The sequence below is a fragment of the Branchiostoma lanceolatum genome, chromosome 12 (genome assembly GCF_035083965.1).
Source record: "Branchiostoma lanceolatum isolate klBraLanc5 chromosome 12, klBraLanc5.hap2, whole genome shotgun sequence".
NCBI classification, from domain to species: Eukaryota; Metazoa; Chordata; class Leptocardii; order Amphioxiformes; family Branchiostomatidae; genus Branchiostoma; species Branchiostoma lanceolatum.
This window is the reverse complement of record NC_089733.1, coordinates 12,799,312-12,825,544: the sequence shown is the minus strand read 5'-3', so window position 1 is coordinate 12,825,544 and position 26,233 is coordinate 12,799,312. Positions and strand designations below refer to the sequence as shown.

The 26,233-nt window shown below is 44.6% G+C and overlaps 4 protein-coding genes across 4 annotated transcripts in view; 2 read left to right on the top strand and 2 right to left on the bottom strand.

Moving 5' to 3' along the window:
- LOC136446470 (zinc finger protein GLI2-like) overlaps positions 1–2,835 on the bottom strand; it is an 80,395-nt gene extending 77,560 nt beyond the window's left edge. The window contains exon 1 of the mRNA XM_066444848.1: positions 2,814–2,835. The gene's annotated coding sequence lies outside the window, so the exon portion shown is untranslated. The remainder of the gene's footprint in view (positions 1–2,813) is intronic.
- LOC136445839 (V-type proton ATPase 116 kDa subunit a 1-like) overlaps positions 1–26,233 on the top strand; it is a 268,423-nt gene that overhangs the window by 158,816 nt on the left and 83,374 nt on the right. The window lies entirely within an intron of this gene.
- Positions 10,712–17,169, bottom strand: LOC136446311 (ZP domain-containing protein-like). The gene is made up of 8 exons (XM_066444664.1): positions 17,006–17,169; positions 16,002–16,166; positions 15,181–15,443; positions 14,537–14,609; positions 13,237–13,793; positions 11,939–12,339; positions 11,365–11,467; positions 10,712–10,858 (listed from the first exon to the last, which is right to left on the bottom strand). Exons 1-8 carry the CDS (start codon positions 17,049–17,051, stop codon positions 10,781–10,783), a joined length of 1,686 nt encoding a protein of 561 aa, XP_066300761.1. The 5' UTR covers positions 17,052–17,169; the 3' UTR covers positions 10,712–10,780.
- Positions 20,309–26,020, top strand: LOC136445914 (ZP domain-containing protein-like). The gene is made up of 9 exons (XM_066444139.1): positions 20,309–20,473; positions 20,759–20,923; positions 21,265–21,527; positions 22,438–22,510; positions 22,820–23,367; positions 23,770–24,182; positions 24,596–24,698; positions 25,074–25,248; positions 25,649–26,020. Exons 1-9 carry the CDS (start codon positions 20,431–20,433, stop codon positions 25,804–25,806), a joined length of 1,941 nt encoding a protein of 646 aa, XP_066300236.1. The 5' UTR covers positions 20,309–20,430; the 3' UTR covers positions 25,807–26,020.

Here is a 26,233-nt window from a genome sequence, read left to right as displayed (position 1 = left end):
TCTGACCAAAGTTAAATCCCATTTCGTAAAGCCTGGAAACCAGGCTACCGTCATCACCATTATCTGCATAACCAGGCTATAGCAGTCTAGAATCTTTCTGGGAACTGCAATATCTTAAATCACTTTTTCTTGAAAATGGTTCTACTAGCAGACCATGAAAATAAATCATAAACTAACAACGTTTCCCATCTAACAATCGCATATTTTCTTGTCATATTTTTGGGGACAGTACAGTTCTTTACAGTTGTACAAGATGAAGATGACCAGTTTACAACGGTAACGTCTGATGTGATAAAAAGAAAACGGGCGAGACAACAGTTTCTCTCCTATCCTCCTACTATTCTAGGTTCATCTTGCTCTACAACCCACCCAGTTTTACCAACGCCTCTATGCCGGAGGCCTCATGTTTACCTGTCACGATCAATCATGTAGTAATAAATATAGCGTCGCTGGAAACAAATCCTCGAGCAGGGCACCAAACGAGCCATACGGCAACTTTTGGAGCAATCGACACGTACTTTCTGATAGGGCGAGATCGGGAAATGTAGAACTCAAGTGAAACAGCGGACGGTGCTACCGTGCAGGTCGTGTGGTCTTGATCCCAGCTATACATCTCTGTTGTAAGGAGGCCCAAACCTATGGCCACAGTGCTTTATTTCTGACGCGAACGGAACAAGTTGCCAAATTCCTCTCAGCCCTTTTTTTCATTCCCTTGCGCTCACTACCCTCCATAGCAGGCTGAACAGGTTGGGATGTTTTTGGTTTTGATGAATGTGCTTTTTGGGTTGAATATCAGTTCTGATTATACCATTTATGTTGTAAGACAATTTTATTGACAGTTAGAATGCGTCCTCCAAATCACTCTGGAATTTCACAAATGAAACGCTTAAGCGTTCAAGAAAGTAAAAATGATCTTTTTAGCAAGAAAACAGGAATTCGCAGGTAAGCACGTGTAGATAAAAACCAATGCTGTGACAAGGGTGAGCAGTATGCTCTGTAGTTTTATTATACCGACAGATTTGGTAATTGTATGCGTATCATTTCATGCGTATTTTATCTTATATCTAATGTTATATCGCCTGAGTACAGTGCCACTAGTACTGAATATTTTCCTTTGGATATTTCAATTTTGACGACAAAGAATGGTTTGAAACTGAACTGAAAATATGTGATACCATGCGGAAAAGTATAATGTTCATCGAAAAGAGACATTGGCTTCAGGAGAGACTTAGTTGTTTCGTCTCAGCATGTTTCAAAACGGATGTTAAGATAGCACTAATCCGAATGTTGCAGTTGTTTTGTCTGTTCAAAGTCTGAGTGTTTAGAAGAAAACAAATTGAACAATTTTCATAATCAGGAATGGGATAGGCATAGAACAAGGCTAGTTTTTTTCGAAAAATAAACATTTTGAAAAGAGGCGAGCAAAATGAAAATGAAGGTCTTTCAGAAATCGACAGCTCCTAAAATAGTAATCGCCTTAATTAACCACCTTCATATTCGACTCATAAATTCATGGTTTTTGGAATTGTTTTCATAAAAAAAACATTTTGGAGTTTGGCTCCGTATGCCTATCCAACCTTCAGTTTGTAACCGTGAGGTTGACTAAGCAAATATCATACAAAACTAGAGTTCCACGCCCTCATACCTTCGCCAAATGATTTTAACCTTTATGACTGATGTATTAGGAGTGTTTCTCATCAATAATAAATCATACCAGTTGATTGTCTTAAAATATAACATGTCCAAAGTTAGTATCAGCTTAGCAAATTGTGAGCTTAACAAAGAAGGTTATGCTAATATTTATCATCAATTATGCAAAAGAGGCCCTTATTAACATAATTTGATTCAACGATGTTCACATTCACATAACTTCCCGATGCCACAAAAAAGTATTAAATGTATGAAATTGCCGTCATTTGCCGGTTTGGAATAATACAAGTTACTCATTAAGTATGCAAATTAGGCCCACATTTGCATATTTTCTATCTATTAACAGTCCTCTCTTCCTCAGTTACAATTTGAATAGTCATATCATGGAACAAAGCGGATTTTTAAAGTTGCCTCATTAATTATGCAAATTAGAATCTGATTTGCATAATTATTGTCCAATCATACTAAGCATCACACAAGCTATCCACATACCAAAAATGATGACCATCCATCAAGGCCATCTTGTTATAGTATTTTCTCATTAATTATGCAAATGAGGTCTTCATTTGCATAGTTCATATCAACTAATATTTCTCTCTTCCTCAGTTACATATCTCACATGTTTCAGAGCCCTATCATGGAATTTGGCGGATGTATAAACTTTCCTCATTACTTATGCATATTAGATGCTGATTTGCATAAGAAGTGTCTAATCATGGACATCATCACTCAAGCTATCTACCTACCAAAAATTATTACCATCCATCAAGACCTTCTTGAGTTATTCCCTTTCAAAGTCAGATGCAAAACCTGCTCCTGCAGTTCCAAAAAAGCCGCTAGGGGGCCCAAACCCACACCACTTACTCTCTGTCCAAAGATCTATCTACCACTCAAAAAAAAGTTCCATAGCATGTCCGGAACACGAGATATCAAAACAGGAAGTTCCGCTGCAGTACCGTAAGAAGCCGCTAGGAGGCCCAAAATCTAATCGTTTTTAGGTCTCATCAAAACCTACCAACATACCAAATACCAAGACAATCCATCAAGGCATTCTCGAGTTATGCTGTGCCACTACAAACAAACAAACGCTACCCTCTGCATAACCTTCTCGGCGAAGGTAATTATGAATGAAATTCATAATTCTAACAAAACGGAAAACTTACCTTATTTCTCGAAGTAGTCTTCCGTCAAACTTCTAGGTAGGAAGGTATGGAAGTAGTTGTGAAGAGGAACGAAAGGCACTTTATAAGGAAACGGAACAATCTCGTAAAGAAGGCCGAGGACTGAGAATGGTTGCTACCGTCTCAGCGCAAACGAGTTTTCGCCGGCTAGGTGTTCCAAGTGAGCGAACAGCCGAGGGAGAAGCCTTAAGGGCCGACCAGGTAGGGCGGCTGGACTAAATCAGACCTGACAGGCTATTAATACGCCATTGTTGTGCGATGCCCGCTCTGTCTCGACTGACTTATTGGCAAGAACAACACCTTGTCTGACAGGTCATCATGCCGACGTCGGCCAGCGGCATGTGTGTGACGTTATCTGTGTCACCGGGGTGAGCTTTGCCCTGACCTTTGGCCCCTAGGACAATGGTGGCCTGGCGAGCTGACTCTAACACGATTTGTTAATCCGAAGGAAGGCCGCCAAAACTTTGTCAAACTTGTCAGCTTAATTCTGTGGCTGGTCCGAACCCAAGGATCAGGAAAAGTGGATCAATAGTTGTGAACTTACACGGCCATTTTTTCTTCATTTTCTTCTCTGTTCTTTTTCTCAATTTTCCTTCAATCCTGTCCAGGCGTTTTCATTCATTCAGTCACTCATCCATTCGTTTCTTCGCTCGTCCATTCTTCATTTATTTTTCAGTTCATTCTTCCCGAATGTCGTTGACAGAGTGAGTATGTGAGGCCGGCTTTACACCTGTTGAATCATCGACGGAGATATCAAAACCGGACGTTCTGCTGCAGTACCCGGGAAAGCCACCAAGAAGCCCCAAATCATTTCTTCCGTGGGACAAAACATAACCACATACCAAGTATCATGACAATCCATCCATAGGTTCTTGAGTTATGTTAAGTTCATACACATAAAAACTTAGAACCTTCTTAACCCTCATATAGCTAAAGGTAGTGCCATAGCCTCTTTGGGCCGCGGGGGCAGAGGGCTGTTATCCACTGTGTCTAGGGCATGGTGTTGGAAGGCTGGGCCCAACCCTCTCCTTCCACCACCTTTCACCTCCCCAACCGAAGTCAGGTACCCATTTTACCTGGGGTGAGAAAAAAGTTGTATAAAGTGCATCTCCTAAGGACACAACTTCGGTGGCATCTCAGTGGATTTGAACGCAGAAGCTCTGCCTCTGAGTTCCTGGCAAAACGCCCCACCCGTTCCGCTTGGTAACACAACTCCAACCTTTTATAGTGAATGTAAAAATTCTAGTCTGCCATTGTCTCATTTTCACCGCTGACTGCACAGGACCTTCGGTACGCGAGCGACCCAGAATAATGACCATGTAACCTGCCGCCGCCACACACACCATGTGTCACTTCTGATGAGGCATCGCCTGTCGTGGCGCTCGCCAGACCTTAGCCCGGGGCAGGGGCCCGTGTGTGCGGCGCGTCGGACGACTTTTTTTAGCTCTCAAGGCACGTCGGACGACATTTTTTCTCACACATAAAGGCGGGAAAGTCTGAGAGACTTATCTTTCTGCTCAGTGCTTTGTCGACTTTCTTCTCTCACGGCACGTCGGATGACTTTTTTCTCTCACCCAAAAAAGGCGGGAAAGTCTACGAGAGACGTATTTTCTGCTCAGTGCTGTAATCGACTTTCTTCTCTCACGCCACATCGATCGGACGACTTTTTTCTCTCACACCGTAAAAAGGGCGGGAAAGTCTGAGAGTCTTGTTGAAGTCGGTGTGTATTCAGATATTTTTGGTGACGTCAAGTTGCAGGGATCAGCTAAAATTTACGGCTCTCCTCAGTCTGAGAACGGGCACTTTATCTTTTTCTAAAAGTTTCCAAAAGTTTGTTACAACAAGCTTATGGGAGAGTTTCTTAATCTGCTTTGCCAGATAACTTGCTGCCAAACTGTCTACAGAGGAGTAGCAACTCTCTGAACTCTATTCACGTGAGATGTTACCGAACTGAACTGTAATTACCGTGAAGTTGAGCCGGCCGACGGAGATGACCGTTTCATTGATCCGAAATAATCGCAATATCCCGGAATATTTGCTTCAAACCTTACTATATTACCCACCCGGTAATCGCATTTGAAGCACATGAGATAGCCGAATCTTCTTGCCTTTGTGTTAGAATTTGTGGAAGGAATTATGCCGTGGGATTTCCCGGAGCTTATGGCATGGTTTACTGGTAATATTGCTTCAAGCCAAGGTGAATAAAAATACTATTAGAATAGACTAGTAATCAAGTGCTCACTAATAGACGCAAAGTTGACATTGAACTTTTTTGGTAACGTTATATTCATACCCATAAAGACCGCTGGTTTTAGAGATAGTCGTGGGAAGATTTGTCCCAACCTATTACGTCTGATGATAACAGTCAATAATCATTACTGCACCAATGAAGCATTGAAACTAATTATAGAATGGCGAACGAAACTTTTCGACTTTCAACTGTTTCCTGAGTTTCCTCACTAACTGCACAACTCTTATTTGGTAAACAGAGACTATATAATGAGCACAAACCTGCGCAATTCAAGTAAGCACACACACACACACACACACACACACACACACACACACACACACACACACGCAAACACACGCACGCACGCACGCACACGCACGCACACACATATATACCTACACACACACACACATACACACACACACACATACACACACACACACACACACACACACACACACACACACACACACACACACACACACACACACACACACACACACACACAAAAGCCCAAAGAAAGCCCAGCCCGAACAGATTCTCATGATGGAGGAATTGAGGTTACTAGTATATAACAGAACATGTGCAGGTGTAGTGATCTTACAAAACCCTCATACATGTTACGGACTCGGTTCCAGACGCCTTGGGAAGGCAGTGACCCGAGGTAATTGAGATGGCACTTGCAGCTGATGGTCGAAAAACACCGATATGACATTTTCCGGGTCTGTTAAGACCGGAGCTCACCTGGGAGGCGGCTCGGGGGCAGGCGGGCGGTCCGCCGAGGCGCACGGACAAGGCGAGCCGCTGACCCGAGACGCCGGGGTCGTGAAGAGGTGTAGCGGGCTCGTTTGATCGACGGGAAATCGATTGGACGGAAAGCGGGGAGGGGGGCGGTGTCCTTCATGAGTTGGTAATTTTGTGTCCTCGCCTTTTCCCTTCGCCAAGAAGGTTTTCGATGCCGTTTGTCTGTGTATTTATGTGTTATATCTCGATATAATTCGAGAAGCTATGGATAGATCCATATGATATTTGATAGGTGGGTAGGGGTTTGGGAAAAGGAAGGTCAAGCTGTGGTCCTGATTTATGATTAGTGGGCAGCTCATGGCGCAGAGAGTGCGTTTGGGCTTCCAAGTGAATTTTTAGATTAAAAAGGTAACTACACATGTACATTCAATGCGTCTTAATTTCAGTTCAATCTGATAAAAGAACTATACAACAAGAAAATATACTGGTATATTGAATTTCGATTTGAAGAAGGCTGCAACAGGACAGTCGGAAATTCGATGCGCTTTAATACTTACCAGTTATAACAGAGTTTTAGCTTTGTACGATCACTGAGAGTGTAAATTGTATCGAGCTCGCCAAACTCTATTCAGTTGGTGTTACCGTACCGAACAACCACTCGAATGGCAAAGTTCTGACAGCCTCCACTTCTATAGAAACTTTTCATTCACTTTTCAGTTATCTTGAGATGTTCAGGGTGGTGCTCTGAGGTGGTTTAATTTCCACTGTTTTCGGTGACCTCTCCATCGCGAATTCATCACATCGCAAATAGGCGTTTCCTATGCATTACTACTGCACTACAGAATTGTTTTAACCACGAAGTTAAGACACATCATGAAAGCTTCATTTCCCCTTCTACCGCAAAATTAAGTCCCCGAAAAAGTATATGAATTTACTGTGATAGTGAAGCTTGCCGCCATGTTGGCGTCTCTATTTGAATTCCAAAGGATCATACTACTATTTTTGTGTTCTATTGTCAATACTGTATCTTCTCTGAGCTATAGATATTCAACAGCAGTTATTCAAAAGGGTCAGAAGATCTGGAAATGTCCCCAAACCCTTGAGCTATGATCCACTTAAATGCAAATAGGGACACCAACATGGCGACGGATACAGCGATGACGTCACGTGAAAACGCTCTACTGCGGCTTACAGATCATTACAGTCCATTTCAAACCGCTGACTGTTTACATTGTCACAATACTCCGCACAGTATACGTAGGGAACACAGCTTGTCTTCGCGTGGAAAAAAAAGTGAGGTATGTATTGGCGGGTAAACTGTAGCCTCCCTCACGATCACAGACCTTCTAGGTGCGGTCGGCGTGGGTTTTTTTGGCGCGCACAGTTCGTGTTCAACATGGTCCATGTTGGAGCATCGATTTAGTTTCGCGATGTATACAGAGGGATGTCCCTGTAGCTCAACTGGTAGCAGCCTCACAGTTGAACCGCTGGTTCCAATTAGTTGGTAACTGGGAGACCCAGGTCAAATCCTGGGAAGGTCATCTCGGTTGGGGCTGCACCCGTCTTTCGGAAGGGACGTAAAACTGTTGTCCCATGTTCGAGAAGGTGCCTCGAGCACGTTAAAGGGGAAGGATTAGCAACCCTCCCCTATACAAATCTAACCTGCTACTGAAAAAGCAAGGACACTTGCTGCCCTGTGTGCTGCTAGGCACTACAAGGATCTGAACGAACGCCGATTAACTACAGCTAGTACATGGCCTTATGTCTCTCCAGGGACGAAGAGCATAAGTAGAAAAAGTACAAGCACATAGTTTGGAAAAGCTTACAGTTACACAGCAAGAAAACTTGCTGACTTATGTGCCACTAGCCACAATGTGAACAACAACAACAACAACAACATATACTAAAGAATACTCGAGCGATCCAAAAACTGAGCCCGGCCCAGAAGGTCTGCGCAGGAGGCTAGGTAAACTGTTACACGGGGCCTGAGGTATACACTCAACAGGGGAACCTGTGTGTTTACATAACAGGCAACAATCCAGACGGACCTATTGAAAACTGATCCACTCATAACACTAAGCCACTTGTTTTGGTCAGACTTAGGGAATGATCGTTTATACCAAAGAGGTTAAATTTAACCTCCTTGTTTGCACTGCTGTCTGTGGGGAGAATATTTGTCGGGGGAGTTTGGCCACCATACATAGGGTTTCAATTTCCTTAGCCGACTTCGGACATATAACTGTAGGAAGGCATATATCATATACTTGTACCCCCTTTCCAATGAGGTGACGACTGTTGAGCGGCCAAAAATCTCATTAGTTTAAGCGAAGTTTATTGATAAAGGACTCCAAGAAGTGTATTTTATTCAATCTTAATGGCAAAAAGTTTCACATCTAAACTTAGGTAAACGTTTGATTGTTACACACCAGGTTATGATCATTAACGGTTTGCCCCTCGACCGAAGTAATCAAACACCTGAATATCGCGATTTGCCCCTCTCATCTAATCAGGACGGATAAAGGGGCGAAGAAGGAGGCGACACATAAACGATTTGTCAAAAAGAGACAGACGCCCTAACAGAGGCCTCTCTTATTTCCTTAAAAGGTTTAGCAGGGCGCATCTGAACTATGTTGGAAATACAGACTTTCTACTGTCTTCATGGGCGATAGGCCACCGAGTTTTAGTTGAAATCGCTGTTGTTTTGTTTTGTTTAAACACCAAAGTGACCACTGAAGAAGGAATCCCGATAACCATACTGTTCTCTACACGTAGTACACGCAGTTGTTACTTACGTGTTCTGGTCACAGCTCGCGCAAGGGCCGGCGGGAGTATAATTTGTTCGAACGCATTCGCGAACCAACTGTTCGAAACTGTAGAACCGTCAAGACCTAACTTCGCTAACTTCATAAAAATCACAGGGTAGGAAAAGCTACCCGTGGACAGCGTTACCACTTGGGGTGGACAGCAATTTTGGTGACTTAGAACCACGTTCGACGGCGCTTCTTAGGGAAATAAGCTACTACTAACTACGCGGCCCGACGTACTCAGTGAATACGGCCTGACTAAGAAAATCATTACGAACAAACGACACCCACCGCTTACATCAACAACTATCTTTGCCATCTCTGTATTCCGTTTTCTTTTCACAGACAGTACCAATCACATGTTAGAGTGTAACAAATCTCTGGACCTCGCCGTGCCGAATAATGGTTCCATTTTCGAACGTGGCGGGAAATCTGGGTCTTGCGTCTTATTGGCTATCAATGATGTCATTGCCACACTGCTGGTAACGCTGTCCCCCGGAAATATGACTTTATAAAATGCCGCATATCTCCTTTAAAATGAGGTGTTGTATCCTAAGGAATTCTACATGGCTACTAAGTAACCCCTAGATTATAAGTAGTATCAACGTGTTTGATTTCATGGCGGGTTTTCGCCGAAAATAAAGGCTTTTGAAACTGCATTTCCTACCTATCTATTCTTGTTCTTAACACTACCCGGCACTCGGCAACCTTCGGGTGACTTCGTCATCTGTTCGTATGGTTCTTTGGAATAGACGGCGGATCGAGCGTTGTGGCTGTTACAGTTGGTGTACGATTCTCGGGAATCATTCAGTGGATCAAATACACAGGTAGTGCGGATCGGGCGTTGTGGTTGTTATAGTTCGTGTACGATTCTCGGGAATCTTTCAGTGGATCGACTCGTACACGGTCGGTGTTAGAGTAAGTTCTGGGGAATCTTTCCGTTTTTTTGTTCCTTAGTGGACGGACCATCGGAATTTATATATATATACGGCACAGTAACAAAAACTCGATGGCCTACCGCCTATGCTGTCTTCAGGAAGAAACACGCGTAACATATCCATCCACACAGCCAGAACAGAATGCATTTAGAACATGATGTGGGGATAAAAACTAAGTCACATTTGGGACCGCATTCTTCAAACTTGCAGCAGCGACACCTAGCTGCAGTATGAAGTAGAACCAGACATCATTGCCCCTGAGGAAGGTGACAGACGGTGAACGAAACGTCGGTCAGGTAAAACACTTGGTTGTGTACACACTTCAATTCTTATCCACCATTTCGAACTCTTTCCTACATCCAGCAAGCGAATGTGAAGATGATGGGTGCATCCTCATCGAGCAATAATAGTAGTAGTAATACTAAAGTCATGTCCTTTTGTATATACAGATACAGTACTTGTAGAATCGACAGCTTTTAGGCATTTTATTGTAAACATGTCTGCTATGCTACAAATGAACTGTCATGTACACGTATAAGCGTAGTGCAACACCTGGAGTTGGGTAAAACTTGTCGAAGTACTCTAGTACCAGTATTGTAGGGTAATTTGTGTCCCCTCCCCATAGCGCTTGGTAACTAACAACGGAGCAGAAGCGCAGCTTTGCGATAACATTACGTACTGCACCTGGTGCCGCACAAGTCGACTTTCCTTACAACTGCTCGGAAACAAATCAAAAGCATGGCAACACAGTTCTCAAAGGTGTGTGAGAGTAGTCATCGCGTAACGAGAGAGATGGCATGATCCTGTCATTTTCCCAGGAGTATGTTTACATATGTCGCTGCGGAAGCCAGTTTGCCCAAGATATAACTGTATCCGTAAATTTTTGTTATATTACCAAGGACGTAGTAACGTCCTTGACATGACCAAGGACACTTCCGTCGGTTAAACCAGCGTAAAGGTCCGTCCTTGGGTATGCAAATATACCGCATAATTAATAATTAGCTTGAAAATTCATCTGTGTTTGTAGTTAGCTAAATATTTGTTCCAACACAGAAAGTTACAAACCGTGCATGTCTTCGCGCATGTCAATTTGAATTTTTGACTGGAGACTTTCTTACGTAATCTCTATATAAAAGAAGATGACGTCATTTGTATCACAGGTTTATTGTCACTACTTTATTGCATGGATGAATGACACTTAGGAGTATCCCGTCGTGCATTTCGGTCGGATCATGGCGCACAGGTGTCCTCGCAAGGGCTGCTGGGAGCAGAGGCGTTGCAGACCAGCAGGTAGCAGTGGAGGTAGTGCTGGCGGATAGAAATATAAAAGATGTAAGTCATAAAAAATGTATCATTGTTCTATGTGTATGCGTGTGTGACGGTGTGTACGTCCCTCTCTTTCTTTCTCTCTGTCTCTCTCTGTCTCTCTCTGTCTCTCTCTGACTGTCTCTGTCTTTCCGACGGTGTGTGTGTGTGTGTGTGTGTGTGTGTGTGAGAGAGAGAGAGAGAGAGAGAGAGAGAGAATGAGTGTGTATCTTTGTGTAGCACTATGCTTCTTTTAAGTATGCATCCGCTAACAAATCACCATGATAACTATGCACTGTACAGAAATTAGAGTACATTTAGGCTACAGTAAGAGCCACCTCATGAGAACATAAGAACCACCTGGACTGTTTATAGATTATAGTGGTCCCTTACATACCCCCCCCCCCCCCAATACAAACATTACGAATCCTGTCTATAGTGACCATCTGTCAACATAGACTGGAATACTCCCTCGGGTAGTCTTTTTTGACAGTGAGTGTTCAACATACCGGTGAGCCAACGGCAGAAATGAAATGGAAGGCCTTCATGCTGAACCGTTCAACTGCTGGACCTGGGGAGGGCATTTCCACCACATTACCGTCAGTGGGGCACCTGGGGGTAAAACAAGTATTGAGGAGACGTATTAAGAGATATACAAATACAGATACTATCTACTACCCAACTATGTCTTTTCCAGAAAACGAGGTAGCAACCGGAAGATCTGCTGCAGTACATACTAAAGCCGCTAGGGGGCCCGGAACCTAATGATTTCTTTGATAGGACAAGACCTAACCACATACTTAATTCCATGACAATCCATCCATAGCTTCTTGAGTTATGCTGTTTATCCACATGAAAACATACAAACGCTGCCAAAAACATAAATTAACCTTCTTGGCGAAGCCTCTGGAGTTATGCTGTTCAATCACATACAAACGCTACCGAAAACATAACCTTCTTGGCGAAGATAATAAACATTTCACATTATCCAAGGAAACGATCCATTCATCGTACAATAATGTATGAATGAATGTAGACCTTTATTGTACATTGAATGAACAATAATGTACGGGCCTGGCTTACTTGTTGTCGATGATGAAGTACTGGGGGTGGCTGTCGGGGTCGGTGGTGGTGGTCACCATGCAGCGTGTCGCCCTGATGCGCAGGTTCGAGTCCGACGTCATCAGACGAGCCTCCACGTACAGCGTGTCCCCGACGGCGACGTCGACCGGGGACGCCACTTCCGTCTGGTAGCTGCTGGTTTGGTAGAATTTTATCTCGCTGTTGTACTCCCCAAATGCAAAGGGATCATAGACCAACCGGCCCATTTTCCCCTGGAAGGGGTCGAACTCGGCGCTCACCAAGATCTCGCGAGAAATGGCGCAGTGGAAGTCGAGATTTCCGGTGAATGAGATCTCGCTGCCGTCGACCACGTTGACTCGCTGCTCGATCGAGTTGGAGTAGATGATGTAGTTTTCAGTCTCCTGTAAACAGACATGCCCGGATAAAGACGAGTTACATATTGCACCACTCATGTGCCCCTTCCCAAGAGTCATTGCCAAAGATTTTCACAAAAGGGAATACCATTTTTGAATACATTGATTATATTGATCATATCTTGAAATACCTTAAGTTTGTCCAATGGTACTTAAAGTATGCCGATGAAGGTCAGACATCCAGTTAATGAGATACACACGATAACAGATTTTGTAAAATCTATCCAGTTGCTTGAGTAGCTGTGAGACTATGAAAGAATCGCCCACCGACAAGGCTCCATGATAACATTTTCACGTTACAATACAGCTGATATACGACTTTCCTAAGAACCCCCCCCCCCAACTTTACAGTCGTAAAATTGTCGTACGACGTACGTCACAAGGACTTTGTCATAGTTATTGGGTGGGCCGACTAGTACTGCTCCATCTCTCTTTGCAGACACAATTGCGGGTCTAAATCGCAAGTGTAATGGCATCTTTTGGCCCTATGGTGAAGTCAATGAGTGTGGTGGATTCTTTAACGTGCTCGGGATGTGAATCTCCTGACCGAAGCTTTGCACTCATTTTCACGTGATTGAAGTGGCCCGAAAAATTAATGTAATGTAGATTTCCCAACGGTACAACATCGGGGCATGTTGGGACCTCTTGATTCTGGGCCAAACACCATTACCATTAGCCTCTACCAGGCTCCGCGAGTCGCTGGGAAAATAGTAGAAATCGGCCAAATAGTGTGAATCACGGTATGCCAAGGGTACTCAGCTATACAGGGAAGCTCAATAGGCGAACCACGCTACTATTTTTCCAGCGACTCGCGGAGCCTGGTAGAGGCTACATTACCATTGCGCCGCACGATGCCACACATTTGAGTTGCCACAGTTGCCCTACCTGTCGTGTAGTTCCGCAGCCGTCCAGGGGTGTCTCAAACACGAGATGAGTTGCGTTGACGGTCGCAAGGCATGTCGGGTCGATCAGGTGGGTGGTTTGCTCGTCAAGGTGAGGAGCGACGTCCCTCAGGATGACGACTTGTATGACGTCAGAGTTGCAGGTAACGGTCATACCGGGAGGAGGGGTGGTTGGGGGCTCAGGGGTGGTGGGTTCAGGCGTTGTGGCCATAATAGTCGTGGGTTCAGGGGTTGTAGGCATAGTGGTTGTGGGTTCAGGGGTTGTAGGCATAGTGGTTGTGGGTTCAGGAACGGTTGTAGGTTTGATGGTGGTTGGTTCAGGGGTTGTGGGTAGTTCAGGGATTGTAGTAGGTACGGCGTCGGTAGGTTTATCGGTCACAGGTTTGGTGGTCAAGGGTAGGAGCGGACCAGCCGTAGGGGGCCCCGCGGTTGGCGCGGCGTCGGTAGGACCAGCGGTTTCAGGACCGGGGGTTGGGGGTAGGGTTGTGACCACGGCCTCGGTGGTGGTGGCAGCTGCGGTAGGGGGCTCTGGTGTGGCGACTGTAACGGGATTGAGTGGTGTTTGTTTGTGTGTTATGTTAGGTCGACACTTTAGAAAACATTCGAATTCTTGTGACTTTTTTAAATGAAATGTGACTTCAAACATGAACAGCTCTACTCTCATACTTGCATGTTTAGTTCAGTTCGCCTTATGTGAAGCGATGTTAGCAGCAAAAGTCTGACGTAATGTAAATCTGTCATGTGATTAGTCGAGCTGAGGACGTTTCCAAGATGGCTGATTCATGACGTCACGAGTCAGTATGGCGGTGCCCATTGACCCGAAGGTAAAACAAAAGGATTTTGCTATCGCTACGCATTCGCAGACCTATAACTTAGAAGCTGACTGCTTAGTTTAATTTGTCAATAAAGCGATCCACACGGAAAATTCATTGCGCACTCAGGAGGAAAATTACCCACAAAATAAAGATGTTCGAAATAGATTTGCAATCGTTACCACTTTTTGTCAAGAAACAGTGTAGCTCACATGTCTGCTTTGGTGTGATTAGTGCGTTCTTCACCATGTTTCCATGTAGTGTTCGAGACTATAATCTCCATTCTGATATTGGGGTAGAAAATCGAAAGGATTTCTGACCACCCGTTTTTGACATCCCTTTTACTTGGGGTAGCGGTCATCAGACAAAGCCGACCATTAAAGAAACATTACGATTTATTACCCAACATCTGCTTGGAGATTAGCTCAACTGTTTCGTCAAAGAATCAAACAACTTGTGCAGCGAGGTTACCTATATTGATGTTGACGTCATCTATGGCCACGTGACACAGCGGGTCTGTCCCCCGGACTGTCTCGAAGACAATCTGCCCAAAACAGAAACACGAAGGTCAGTATACTATCGCATTAATATTCCCCAATAAGAAACAAGTAAAATATACAGCAGCCATGTTAAACTGAGGTGGTAAAATCAGCCCGGGCCCCGTCGAAAATAAAAACACGTCGGATCCGCGCCGTAACATGATCGTAAGACATTGACCGGGCCTCGCCGGGAGCCGGGCGGCTTTCAAGTATTACACTCACCAGGAACTGACTGTGGCATACGTGTCGTTCCAAACCAATCGCCCTCAAATGAGGTGAAGAATGCTGCTTTTTCAAGTAGCTAGTGGTAGTAGTGGCTTCGCTATGGCTCGCATTTTGGCCAAGCACAGCGGGTCACCCCTATATACTCTTCTCGATGCGTGTGTTGGGTCCGTTTACGTACAGAGGTTTGAGGCTTATGGCTGAAGCTCCCTCATACACGGAGCCGCCGGCTTCACGTCACCATCCAAAATGACGGATGCAATACCTTACAACATGTCTGAGCTAGGTCCGACCCTATGATCGAACTTTGAGTTACGGAATTTGATCCAAAACAATTGCTAAAAGATAGCTTACCTGGTACGGTTCGTTAAAGTTTGGTGGATTGAGGGGAATGGTAGCATGCCTCCAGAAGGGGTTGTCGATGTCCTGCATGTTCCAGATCTGCACCTCCTGTCCCCCCTGCAGGATGTACACGGACAGGTCCAGGTCTCCGCCGTTCATGGTGTACCAGAAGTCCAGCACACCGCTGCCCATGAGTTCCGGACTGACCAGTCTGGCGGCATCGCCCGGTAAGTTGTTCCCACATTCGGACTGCATGAACCAACCATGCCCGTGAGCTGACGAAAGTTGAAAGTACATGAATTAATAATCTGGAATCCAGACTGGTCCCAGGGCCCAGACAGGCCTGCTCTTCGGTACCAGGTCTGACATGCCCCCACGGAAACTTTACCTCCCCCGCCCGTATACCATTTACTGGGGCTGTTATATGAATTCAGGAAGGAGAAACTATAGACGTCAAGGCTTCATAAAAATACAAATCATGCCAAGCACATGAATCATTAATATTGAACTCATTTCAAACATTTGCAGTTCCATACGTCACGGCTTAGGAGCGTATCGCTCTTACTTGTGAGAGGTAGTATGGCAGTATGCGTAATGTTTTGCATCAAATACATTGACTATATCGGCGTACAATACCAAACTGTGCATACATTAGGCGCTGCACTAGAGCTCTCTCAAACCACACTGGTTTTCAAAGTGGAGGATATATTACACGTAAGGGATAAATGAAAGGGAGGATGCATTCAAAGTCAATTTAAAGTTTTGAAAACGAAAAAGCATGGTTTGTGTTCCATCGTCATAAACTGTAATAAGTTAAAAATGTTATACAGTACTCTCATGCGTGTGGTCAGTCGATGGCCCACTGCCCGCGATCTGTTCATGCCCGTGTCCGTGGCTGTGGCCGTCGTACTGCCCCCAGATCATGGGCGCGGAGGGGTCGTTGTCGTAACCACACTCGCTGACGTAGTCATGGTCAAAGTTGCAGAACTGCCCGGTGACTTACGAATATAAGAAGCAAGAAAAGTGAGTAAACCTACTATTAATCAAACACTATAAAGCACATTGTATATACGCCATATAGTTCATTATCATTTTGGGCAGATCGCCTGGATTAAGTCCACTGTCTCTCTTCAGAGTTACTGTCTTTCATTATGTTTTTAAAGTCCACCCCTTGTAGCCCGACATTCCCGACAATTTCGTCAATGTAAGTCTGACCAACGAGGGGAGCGGCGGGGACCAACTCATGTATAACCCGAGTGACCTGGCCCTCAAAGTTGCAACTCACTCGCCAACTCACCCCAATTCCTTTATCCGGCAGTTTGCCTGTTTTTCTTCTCTAGCATGATTGTTGCAACAACTATACTACCGTACGTCACAGTAATTAACATACGTTGTACGGTTTCTATGGACCACTACCAAATATCTACGGCTAACTATCCCGTCACAAGAGAGCTGACATTTGTAGGGTACGTCCAAGATTGTCATGGTGAGACTGGCCTGTATATAAACGACAATACGGCATATGTGACTATACGGCGCTGTCACATTCACCGTATTTCGTCGTGCGATTGTGATGCCGTAGAATTTACAGGCTGTGACAGAACCAGCCGAAGGGGATCTAAGACAGTCTTTTCGGTAACAAGACAGCTGAATTTTGCAAGACGCATGCACGACTCAGTGCCAAGAATGCCCTCAGTCTGCGATCATACGACAATGTGACTGGGCCTTTACCCAGACTGGTCTGCGATGAAACTCCGAAGACGTTATACAAAACTTATAGCTAAGTTGACAATGAGACGTTAAATTGATTTTCAATGATAATTTAGCATCAAAATACCTGAGGCTGCAAAAACAGTCAGAGCGAGGAAGACAATCTCCAACATTCTAATCTCGATCTCGCGTTTTAGCTGAAACTCAAAGTGAACAGAGCTGTTCCCCACAAACTCGTGCTGTGTACACGACTAGAAATGCTCGCGACTGGCTGCCTTTTACTGGCGACCCCACGAGCGCTCTTATAAATAGCCAAATGTGAGTTTTGTCACTTTGTCAACAGTGGTATGCAGATTTTACCATTAGTGGTCGCTATGATACAAAGATATCTTAACATATTTATAGATCATATCCATACGGATTCTCCTTCCGGACGGGAAGCAACTGTGTGCACTTTTAATGATTCCTGTTTGTAATTCCTATTTTTAGACTTGCGAAATCTTTAGCCTTGGGAAATGTTATACATTGCAGCAGAATACGAGCAAGAAGGTTAACCTCCTTGATAAAACGAAGATGATGAAATGCACGGGGATGGTTGTTGGCCCGTTGGCAAAGCTACAATTTGGAAGCGTGTGGACTTTCTTGATATGTACATATAAACTTTGGTCGATCATAATTCCGTTGTTTCTTTATCAATTTCAAATGTATCATTTATCATTGAAAAGCTTGTGTGATTTTTCCCCCCATAATATCCAACTCAGTATAATTGTTATCGCATGGAACGGGTACCATGCCCTCTTACGTGAGTGGTTTGTAAAAAAAAAGTGTCGAAATTTCCCTGCTAGTGTCCAGCGCTCAGCGCCTAGCCCGTTTGTGGTGGTGTCATCAGAAATTCGTGAATGGAGCGGTGTGTGGAGGATGTGATGTTCACAGATGAAGGTAGACGACCGAACCAAAGTGTAGAGACAGCGAGGAGAACCTTGTGCTGACTGTTTCACAGATAGTGACAGCGTTTGGGGGAGGTAGCATCATGGTGGGGCGGTATAACTGCCAGAGGAACAACTAGGCTCGTCATCCCAGGAAACCTCAATGTGGCGAGATAGTGGGACACCATTCTCCATCCAGTGACAGTCCCTTACCTCTGCATGCAATATGAGACCAAATGCCATTCTGCAAGATGACCACGTCCGCCAAGACAGACAGGGACCATTGCAGACTTTGTAGAGCAAGGACCATTGCTGGATGCAGGAATACAGAGGATGGAATGGTCTTCCAGCAGCCCAGACTTCAACACGATTGAACACCCCTGGGATCAACCTGGGCGCACCGGCGCTCCTAGAGGTATGCGAAGGAGACTAAGCATTTGCATTGTTTTATGATCATTGCTTTGCCTTGTGGCAAGACGTATTTAAGCTCACGAACAACCGTCACCCCCCTCCCCACCATTTCGACCCACAACCACCTGCTACCGTCACACCAACACACCGACCTTCACCATACCTATAATATCAATCCCGCCAACTGACGATAGCACTATTATTAGAATTAACAGTTTTTCACAAACAGGTTGGTATCTTTAAACCCGGAGACAGTGCCTTGCACTGGCTTCACCGACCGGTCGGAAGTGACCCTGGGAATCAACAACAGGTGAATCGCAAACACACATCGCTATTTTAAACTGACCTTCGCACTTATTATAATGTCAATCCGGCCAAATGATGATAACAGTGTTATCATATCGATATTTTCAGACCCGCAGAAGGACATTGGATGTATCAAACAGTTGGGAGCGGCCTTAGGGATTTTAACAAACAGCATAGAGAGAAATATATCTGAGAGCAAACGCACCACAGTTTATTATTCTCTTTATTACCTTGTACAAAATAGATAAAACAACTTAAGAAAAAGGTCTCTAAAGAGTCAGACATGTCAGACATTTTCCTTCACCATTTTGTAACGAGTTTGCTCGGTGCAAGGCCAAGAGACCATGTCGAGGCACTGAACTATTTAATCAGTTGTCAACACGTAACTAGACCCTAACTAGATCTCTTCTCCCTGAGTCAGAAACATCATGATTGAGACAATCTCAACTCTCGGAGAGTGAGGAATAACTGACCTAATAGGAGCTGGAGATGTCTGATAAATGGGATTATTAGCCGATAGTAGATACATGAACATACCGTTACCTGAGACTGCAACAACGGCCAACAACGAGGGAGGCGATCTGCAACATTCTCATGTCGAAACCTGAGTCAATCTTCATATGTATACTAGCTGGATCTTATCGTTTTATTTATAGCAAAATGCATATTTTATAAAACTATAGTGAAATGTACATGCTACAAAACAAAATACATTACTGTATTTATAGATTGGACTGTCCTACCCACCCAAGAAGTATTTCTCCTTGAAGCTGTTATTGGACGGAAAACAGCTGTGTTGACTGTTAAAAAGTCATGTTTATAGTCTCTATTTTTAAATTTGTTATCTCTTCAGACTTGGGAACTATTGCACATTGCATTGTTTGTCGGATTGAAGTAACGTAGCAATTGAATTGTGCCAATGCACAACAAGAGATACAGATATAGAGAAGAAAAATGTCCAGACTATGCATGATGTACAACATGATTAATAAGCTGGTGGACGTACCAACTACTAAGCACATTTTCAAAATCCTTCTCAGTGAATCGCTCCACCTTTCCTTATGCATGGATTCATGATACACATAGCTTACTGATGTTCGTGCTATATAGGCCTATATAAACGTTATCGTTTGCTACTAATGGGGATATTGTTGTCAGGGTTCTTGACTAAGACTCTAAAGAGTTTGAATCCCTGACAGGTTCCGATGTCTTGCCATTGGGACGTAAAGCGGAGGGCTAAGGAGGGCCACACCTCGGCCCTAGCATACTTGCTCGATTTGTGTTCATTTATTTATTGCCAAGTTCCTCAAGCAACTGGATAAAATTTTGAAACAGTCAGACGTTTTAGACAGCATCCGCTGTCTTTCGTCAGTGACTAAGGATAGGACTGGAAACCAGGTTTTATACCAAAACTCTGAATAGATATGTTTATGATCTGTCTAACCTTCATCAACGCATTTATTTATTGGTTTGGCCGTACAGGTCACCCACTATAGCCACGGCTGCCCATCTAGCTACTACAAAGGACTAGCTCTGCTAACAAAAGCTGTACAAATAGATTGAACTAAGGTCTGAATCATCAACATACTCTTCATTGTATTCTAGCACAATGTGCAATCCCAGGTTTATAAATAGGGATTACAACAGCAACGATTACAAGTCAACAAAGTTGTTTTCCATCCGGCAGGAAAATCTTAAAATACGATATACAAATATATAAACATTTCTTAGTATATTTTTGTAAACTGTGCATAGTGCGGTTGACAAAGTGACGAAACTCAGACTTGGCTATTTATAAGAGCTGTGTATCAAACAACATATATCAGTCGAGCGTTTCTAGCCGTGAACACAGTACGGCCAGTGCTGCGGAATACAACTCTTGTATTAGCTTGAGAGGAAAGTTTACATTATGGAGATCGTCTTCCTCACTGTGACTATCTTTGCAGTCTCAGGTAATATAATTGAATGACATATTGAGTAGCCATTTAATGCCAGATTGTCCTTTTATGATTGATAACGTCTTCGGAGTATCGCTACAGACCATTCTGGGTGAGGACCTGGTCACACTCGTAGTGTGATTTTCGGATGATTGAAAACTGATGGCATTCTTGGGATAGTGGTGAGAGAGAGAGAGTGGTTAGCAAGCGAAAAAAAAATTAGTCAGCGGTAAACTACGGAGGCTATGGTTCATAGGCTATGTAGGTTGACTCTCTTTTCTGTGTTCTTATTTTTGAAAGTCAGCGGACAGTTCACGTTCTGCAACTTTGACCATGAGCTCTGCGGTTACATCAACGACCCCTCTGCGCCTATGACATGGGAGCAGTACGACGGTAACAGCCACGGACACGGACATGTACAGGTGATAGGCAGTGGGCCAGCGGAGGACCATACACACGAAGGAGGTACTGTTAAGGTCTCATTCATGTGTTACTCCGCGTGTATATTCTAAAAGAATTCGCACCCAGACTTGGAAGCTGTATGGAGCTGTACTTGTTTGATATGACAGCGATATGATTGTGACTATACGTTATATGACGCACATTTTATGTAACGTTAGATTTGGCTTCTACCCCGTCTGACCAACCAAGCCGACTCCGATGTATTTTCCTGGGTCGGGGTGAGGGGGGTGTTAGAGGAAAAGTTTCCTTGGGGGTATGTCAGACCTGGCGCCGAAGAGCTGTGTGGGCCCTGGTAACAGTCTGGATTCCAGATTATTGATAAATAAAGCTTCAATCTCTGTCAGGTCACGGGCATGGTTGGTTCGTCCAGTCCGACTGTGCGAACAACTTACCGGGCGATGTCGCCAGACTGGTCAGTCCGGAACTCACGGGCAGCGCCGTGCTGGACTTCTACTACACCATGAACGGCGGAGACCTGGACCTGTCCGTGTACATCCTGCAGGGGGGACAGGAGGTGCAGGTCTGGAACACGCAGGACATCGACAACCCCTTCTGGATTCATGGTACCCTTCCCCTCAACCCACCAAACTTTAATCAACCATACCAGGTAAGCTAAGATATATTTTAGCAATTGTTTTGGAACGACACGAATGCCACAGTGAGTGTAGTACGTTAGAATCGTCCGGGTCCCAGTGGGGGCCCTATCGATGTTACGGCATGGATCCGGCGTATTTTTTTCGACGGGACCCCGGCTGATTTTAAATTCGACTTAAAATCATCCGGCTTGATCCCCAGAAATAGCCCTGCAGCCACAGGAACTCCCACGGGGCCCGCCCGAAAGGGAAAAAAACAGCCGTTAAACTACCCGGCGTGGCCCAGTTTGGAAATGTGACATTAGCATTACATCATCGTTTGTACACACGAAACTGCTCTGACATATTCACGCATCAGAAAACCTCATTTCCATGTATCTACATGTATTGAATGAAACCCCATGATTGGTAAACTCCCCTGGCCAAACTGTTCTTCCTACAGCCTGTTCATACTTGCCATACTTCACGTCGGTTCAGCATGGCTAATGGATTCTTCATATTTTGGTTTTTGGTGAATGTTTGTGTAAATTAAATTGAAGACGAACGTCACTTTATTGTGGATTGTTCAAGATTTGAGAATAAACGCTTTATCTCCGCTTGTTCAAGTGAATTCAATGCGCTCCGTTCTGTTGATAGATTCAATTACATACTAGGAGGTGATAATCCTTACTGTGTACAGATAGTAATATACATCAAAGAATGTTTGGACATTAGACCATACAATGTATAAGTAAACGACACGTGAAATTACGATATGTTGCTCTATCCCATATGATTGTATGTAATCAAACTCATTTGTGTGCACCTATGCGTTTGTATGTATGTATAGATGTAGTAGACCTTACGAAAGTCGCTGTGCTTTTGTTGTGTCAATAAAGATCTCTGTAATGATCCACTGACCGTCGTGTTTCTGTTGTCTGGCAGATTGTCTTCGAGACAGTCCGGGGGACAGACCCGCTGTGCCACGTGGCCCTTGATGACGTCAACATCAATATAGGTAACCTCGCTGTACAAGTTGTTTGATTCTTTGACGAAACAGTTGAGCTAACATCCAAGCAGATGTTTGGGTAATGAATCGTAATGTTTCGGGTCTGTGTGACAACCACTATTTCAAGTTAAGTGCTGTAAAAAAACAGGCGGTCGGAATTTTTTTCAATTTTTTTAGATGGCAAAAGTTAGGTGTGACCGGTCGTTCTGTGTAATATAACCAGCTGCTTCCGCGCCGTGTGGCTGCGAAGCAGGTGCTTTACGCCGAAGGGCGGTTACTAGTATACCGGTACCGTAGATACATCCAATCCCGTTACAGTCGCCACACCAGCGCCCCCTACCGCAGCTGCCACCACCACCGAGGCCGTGGTCACAACCCTACCCCCAACCCCCGGTCCTGAAACCGCTGGTCCTACCGACGCCGCGCCAGCCACGACTGTTCCCCAACCCTCTACCACCAGAGCGCCAACCGCGGAGCCCCCTACGGCTGGTCCGCTCCTACCATTGACCACCAAACCTGTGACCGATAAACCTACTACAATCCCTGAACTACCCACAACCCCTGAACCAACCACCATCAAACCTACAACCGTTCCTGACCCCACAACCACTATGCCTACAACCCCTGAACCCACAACCACTATGCCTACAACCCCTGAACCCACAACCCCTGAACCCCCAACCACCCCTCCTCCCGGTATGACCGTTACCTGCAACTCTGACGTCATACAAGTAGTCATTTTGAAGAGCGTCGCAAACCTGAACGAGCAAAACACACACCTGATCGACCCGACATGCCCTGCGACCATCAACGCAACTCACATCGTGTTCGAGACACCCCTGGACGGATGTGGAACGACTCGACAGGTAAGGTTACAGCTGCAAAGTTTACGGGTTCTTAGGAAAGTCCTATTCGGCTGTCTTGCTTTGGGAAAAGGTTGTCGTAGAGCCTAATGGTCAATTATCATTTCTGTCATAGTCTCGCTGAAAATCGTGCGAAAAGAAAAATCGTATGTGACTGAAAAAAACATATGTGACTGTGTCTTGTGTTTGTGTCAGTAAAAAGACTCTTTGTACACAACCAAACGTTTATTTGCGACCGACAAATCGGCGAACGTCTGTCACCTTCCTCTGGGCAATTCTAACTGGTTCACTTTGTACTGCAGTTATAGGTGTCGCTGCTTACAGATGCTTTTTGGACCGCATCTGTAAGCTGCAGTGCAAAGTGTACCAGTCAAATCTCTTTTTTTTTTGTATGTTTGTTCACAGGAAACTGAAAACTACATCATCTACTCCAACGCTGTCGAGGAGCGAGTCAACATCGGCGGCAGCGAGATCACATTCGGAAGTTTCGATTTCCACTGCGCCATTTCTCGCGAGATCTTGGTGAGCGGCGTGTTCAGGCCCTTCCAGGGGAAAATGGGCCGATTGGACCACATCGCCCGGTTGGACTACGATCCCTTCGCCTTCGGGGAGTACAACAGCGAGATGAAATTCTACCAAACCAGCAGCTACCAGACGGAAGTGGCGTCCCCTGTCGACGTCGCCATCGGAGACACGATGTACGTGGAGGCTCGTCTGATGACGTCGGACTCGAACCTGCGCATCAGGGCGACACGCTGCATGGTGACCACCACCACCGACCCCGACAGCCACCCACAGTACCTCATCGTCGACAACAAGTAAGCCAGACCACTGCATTCTTGTACGAGAAATTTTTCTTCGATAATATGAAAAGTTTATTATCTTCGCGAAAAGGTTATGTTTTCGGTAGCATTTGTAGGTGGTTGAACAGCATTACTCCAGAGACTTCGCCTAGAAAGCTATGTTTTTGGCAGCGTTTGTATGATTTTATGTGGATGAACAGCATAACTGAAGAAGCTACATGGATGGATTGACAATAAATTTAGCGTGTGGTTAGGTCTTGTCCCGTCGAAGACATGATTAGATTTTGGGTCCCCGGGTGGCTTTCCTATGTACTGCAGCACAACTTCCCTTTTATCATGTTCTCGAAAAGCTATGGTCAAAATATCTGGTAGTAGACAGCTCTTGTATGTGTTTATTGTTAATCTATGTCCTTGATACTTACCCCAAGGTGTCCCACTGACGGTAATGTGGTGGAAATGCCCTCCCCAAGTCCAGCAGTTGAACGCTTCAGCATGAAGGCCTTCCAGTTCCTTTCGGCTGCTGGCTCACCGGTATGTGGATATTCTAAATGGACATTGACACACACACATGAACACACACGCAAACGCACACACACACACACGAACACACACGCAAACACACACACACACACACACACACGCACACACACAAACGCACACACATACACACAAACTCATAGACAAATAGACATTCTTTGACTGAAATAGGGTACACTTACATGTGTGCACAACAGTTTCTCCCCTCTTTCAAAAATACAGATCAATGTCCTTTTTCATTCTACGCTTACTGGTAACCTTACCCCAAACATAATATTCCCGAAGAATGTTTAACTTTGTCTGATATTAAGCAATGAGACATATGTCATGACGTGTACGCCTTACATACTTGTACATTCTACCCGCCAGCACCACCTCCACTGTTACCTGCTGGTCTGCAATGCCTCTGCTCCCAGCAGCCCTTGCGAGGACACCTGCGCGAGATCCGGCCGAAAGGCACGACGGGATACTCCTAACTCTGAACTCCGCGAAGTTCATGTTGCAGGAGTAGAGATTGCAGGAGGATCCTTCGTTTCTGACGACGGTATACAACATCTATTCACTCGTTTCAATTCCTAACCAGACCCCTGTTTTTTTATTGATCATAAGTATGATGATAAGTTCTGGATGTATAAATGATGGCTTTATGTAGCCTGTAAACATATGGGTCAAATTTGGAAAAATCATCTAAACCCGAATCAGAATGCAGACATCTGTAAGGATTTTTGTGCTGTTTTGACTAATTTCAAAATTTTTTAGCCTGAACTTCAACCGTGAACGCAGATCGGGGGTCGAACGGATCGGTCTAGGGTTCACGGCTGCCGGATTTCAGGCTAACATTTTGTCCATGGCGATTTACAACTTCTGGCTAGTTGTACTTCTCCCAAGAGTGTCATCCGTAAATATCTTACTTGTGTATAATGAATGTCTTTCTTTTGTTACAGAAGTGCGCCTGTCGGTAGAGATGCCTGCGAAGAACGCCAAGCCCAGCCTCTTCTACTTCGGGGCCGCCGCCGTGGCAGGAGCGGTGGGGGTGCTCGCGCTCGTCGGAACAGCCCTTGTTGTTCGCCGTTACCGAAAGAGCCTTCACCCCAACCCCTAGGGTGCTGACGACATCGACATATAATCGCTCGTGTTAGGAAGAATTTCCCCGACAATGTCGTTGTAACAAAATTGGCCCATTGCACTCTGAAATATATACAACTTTAGTATGAAAACGTTAAAAGACACCTTTTGATAGATTATAAACCTTTATAATCAATTACGTCATCCGTGTTTGGAAATTAAAAGAAAGATTTCCCTCTGTTGCACAATGATCTACTTGCCTTGTTGTCATCTTTTTATTACGGCAAAATGTGATTGAGGACACGGTTATTTTGGCGTGAAAAAATGACTTATGACTCATGACTATGAAAAAATATTTTCATAGTCATGAGAGTACATACCCATTTCCTTTTGTTTACATCAGTATATTAGACATTTATTTTCTAAAAGAGGAAGATATGGTCACAAACGTGTTCAACAGTGAT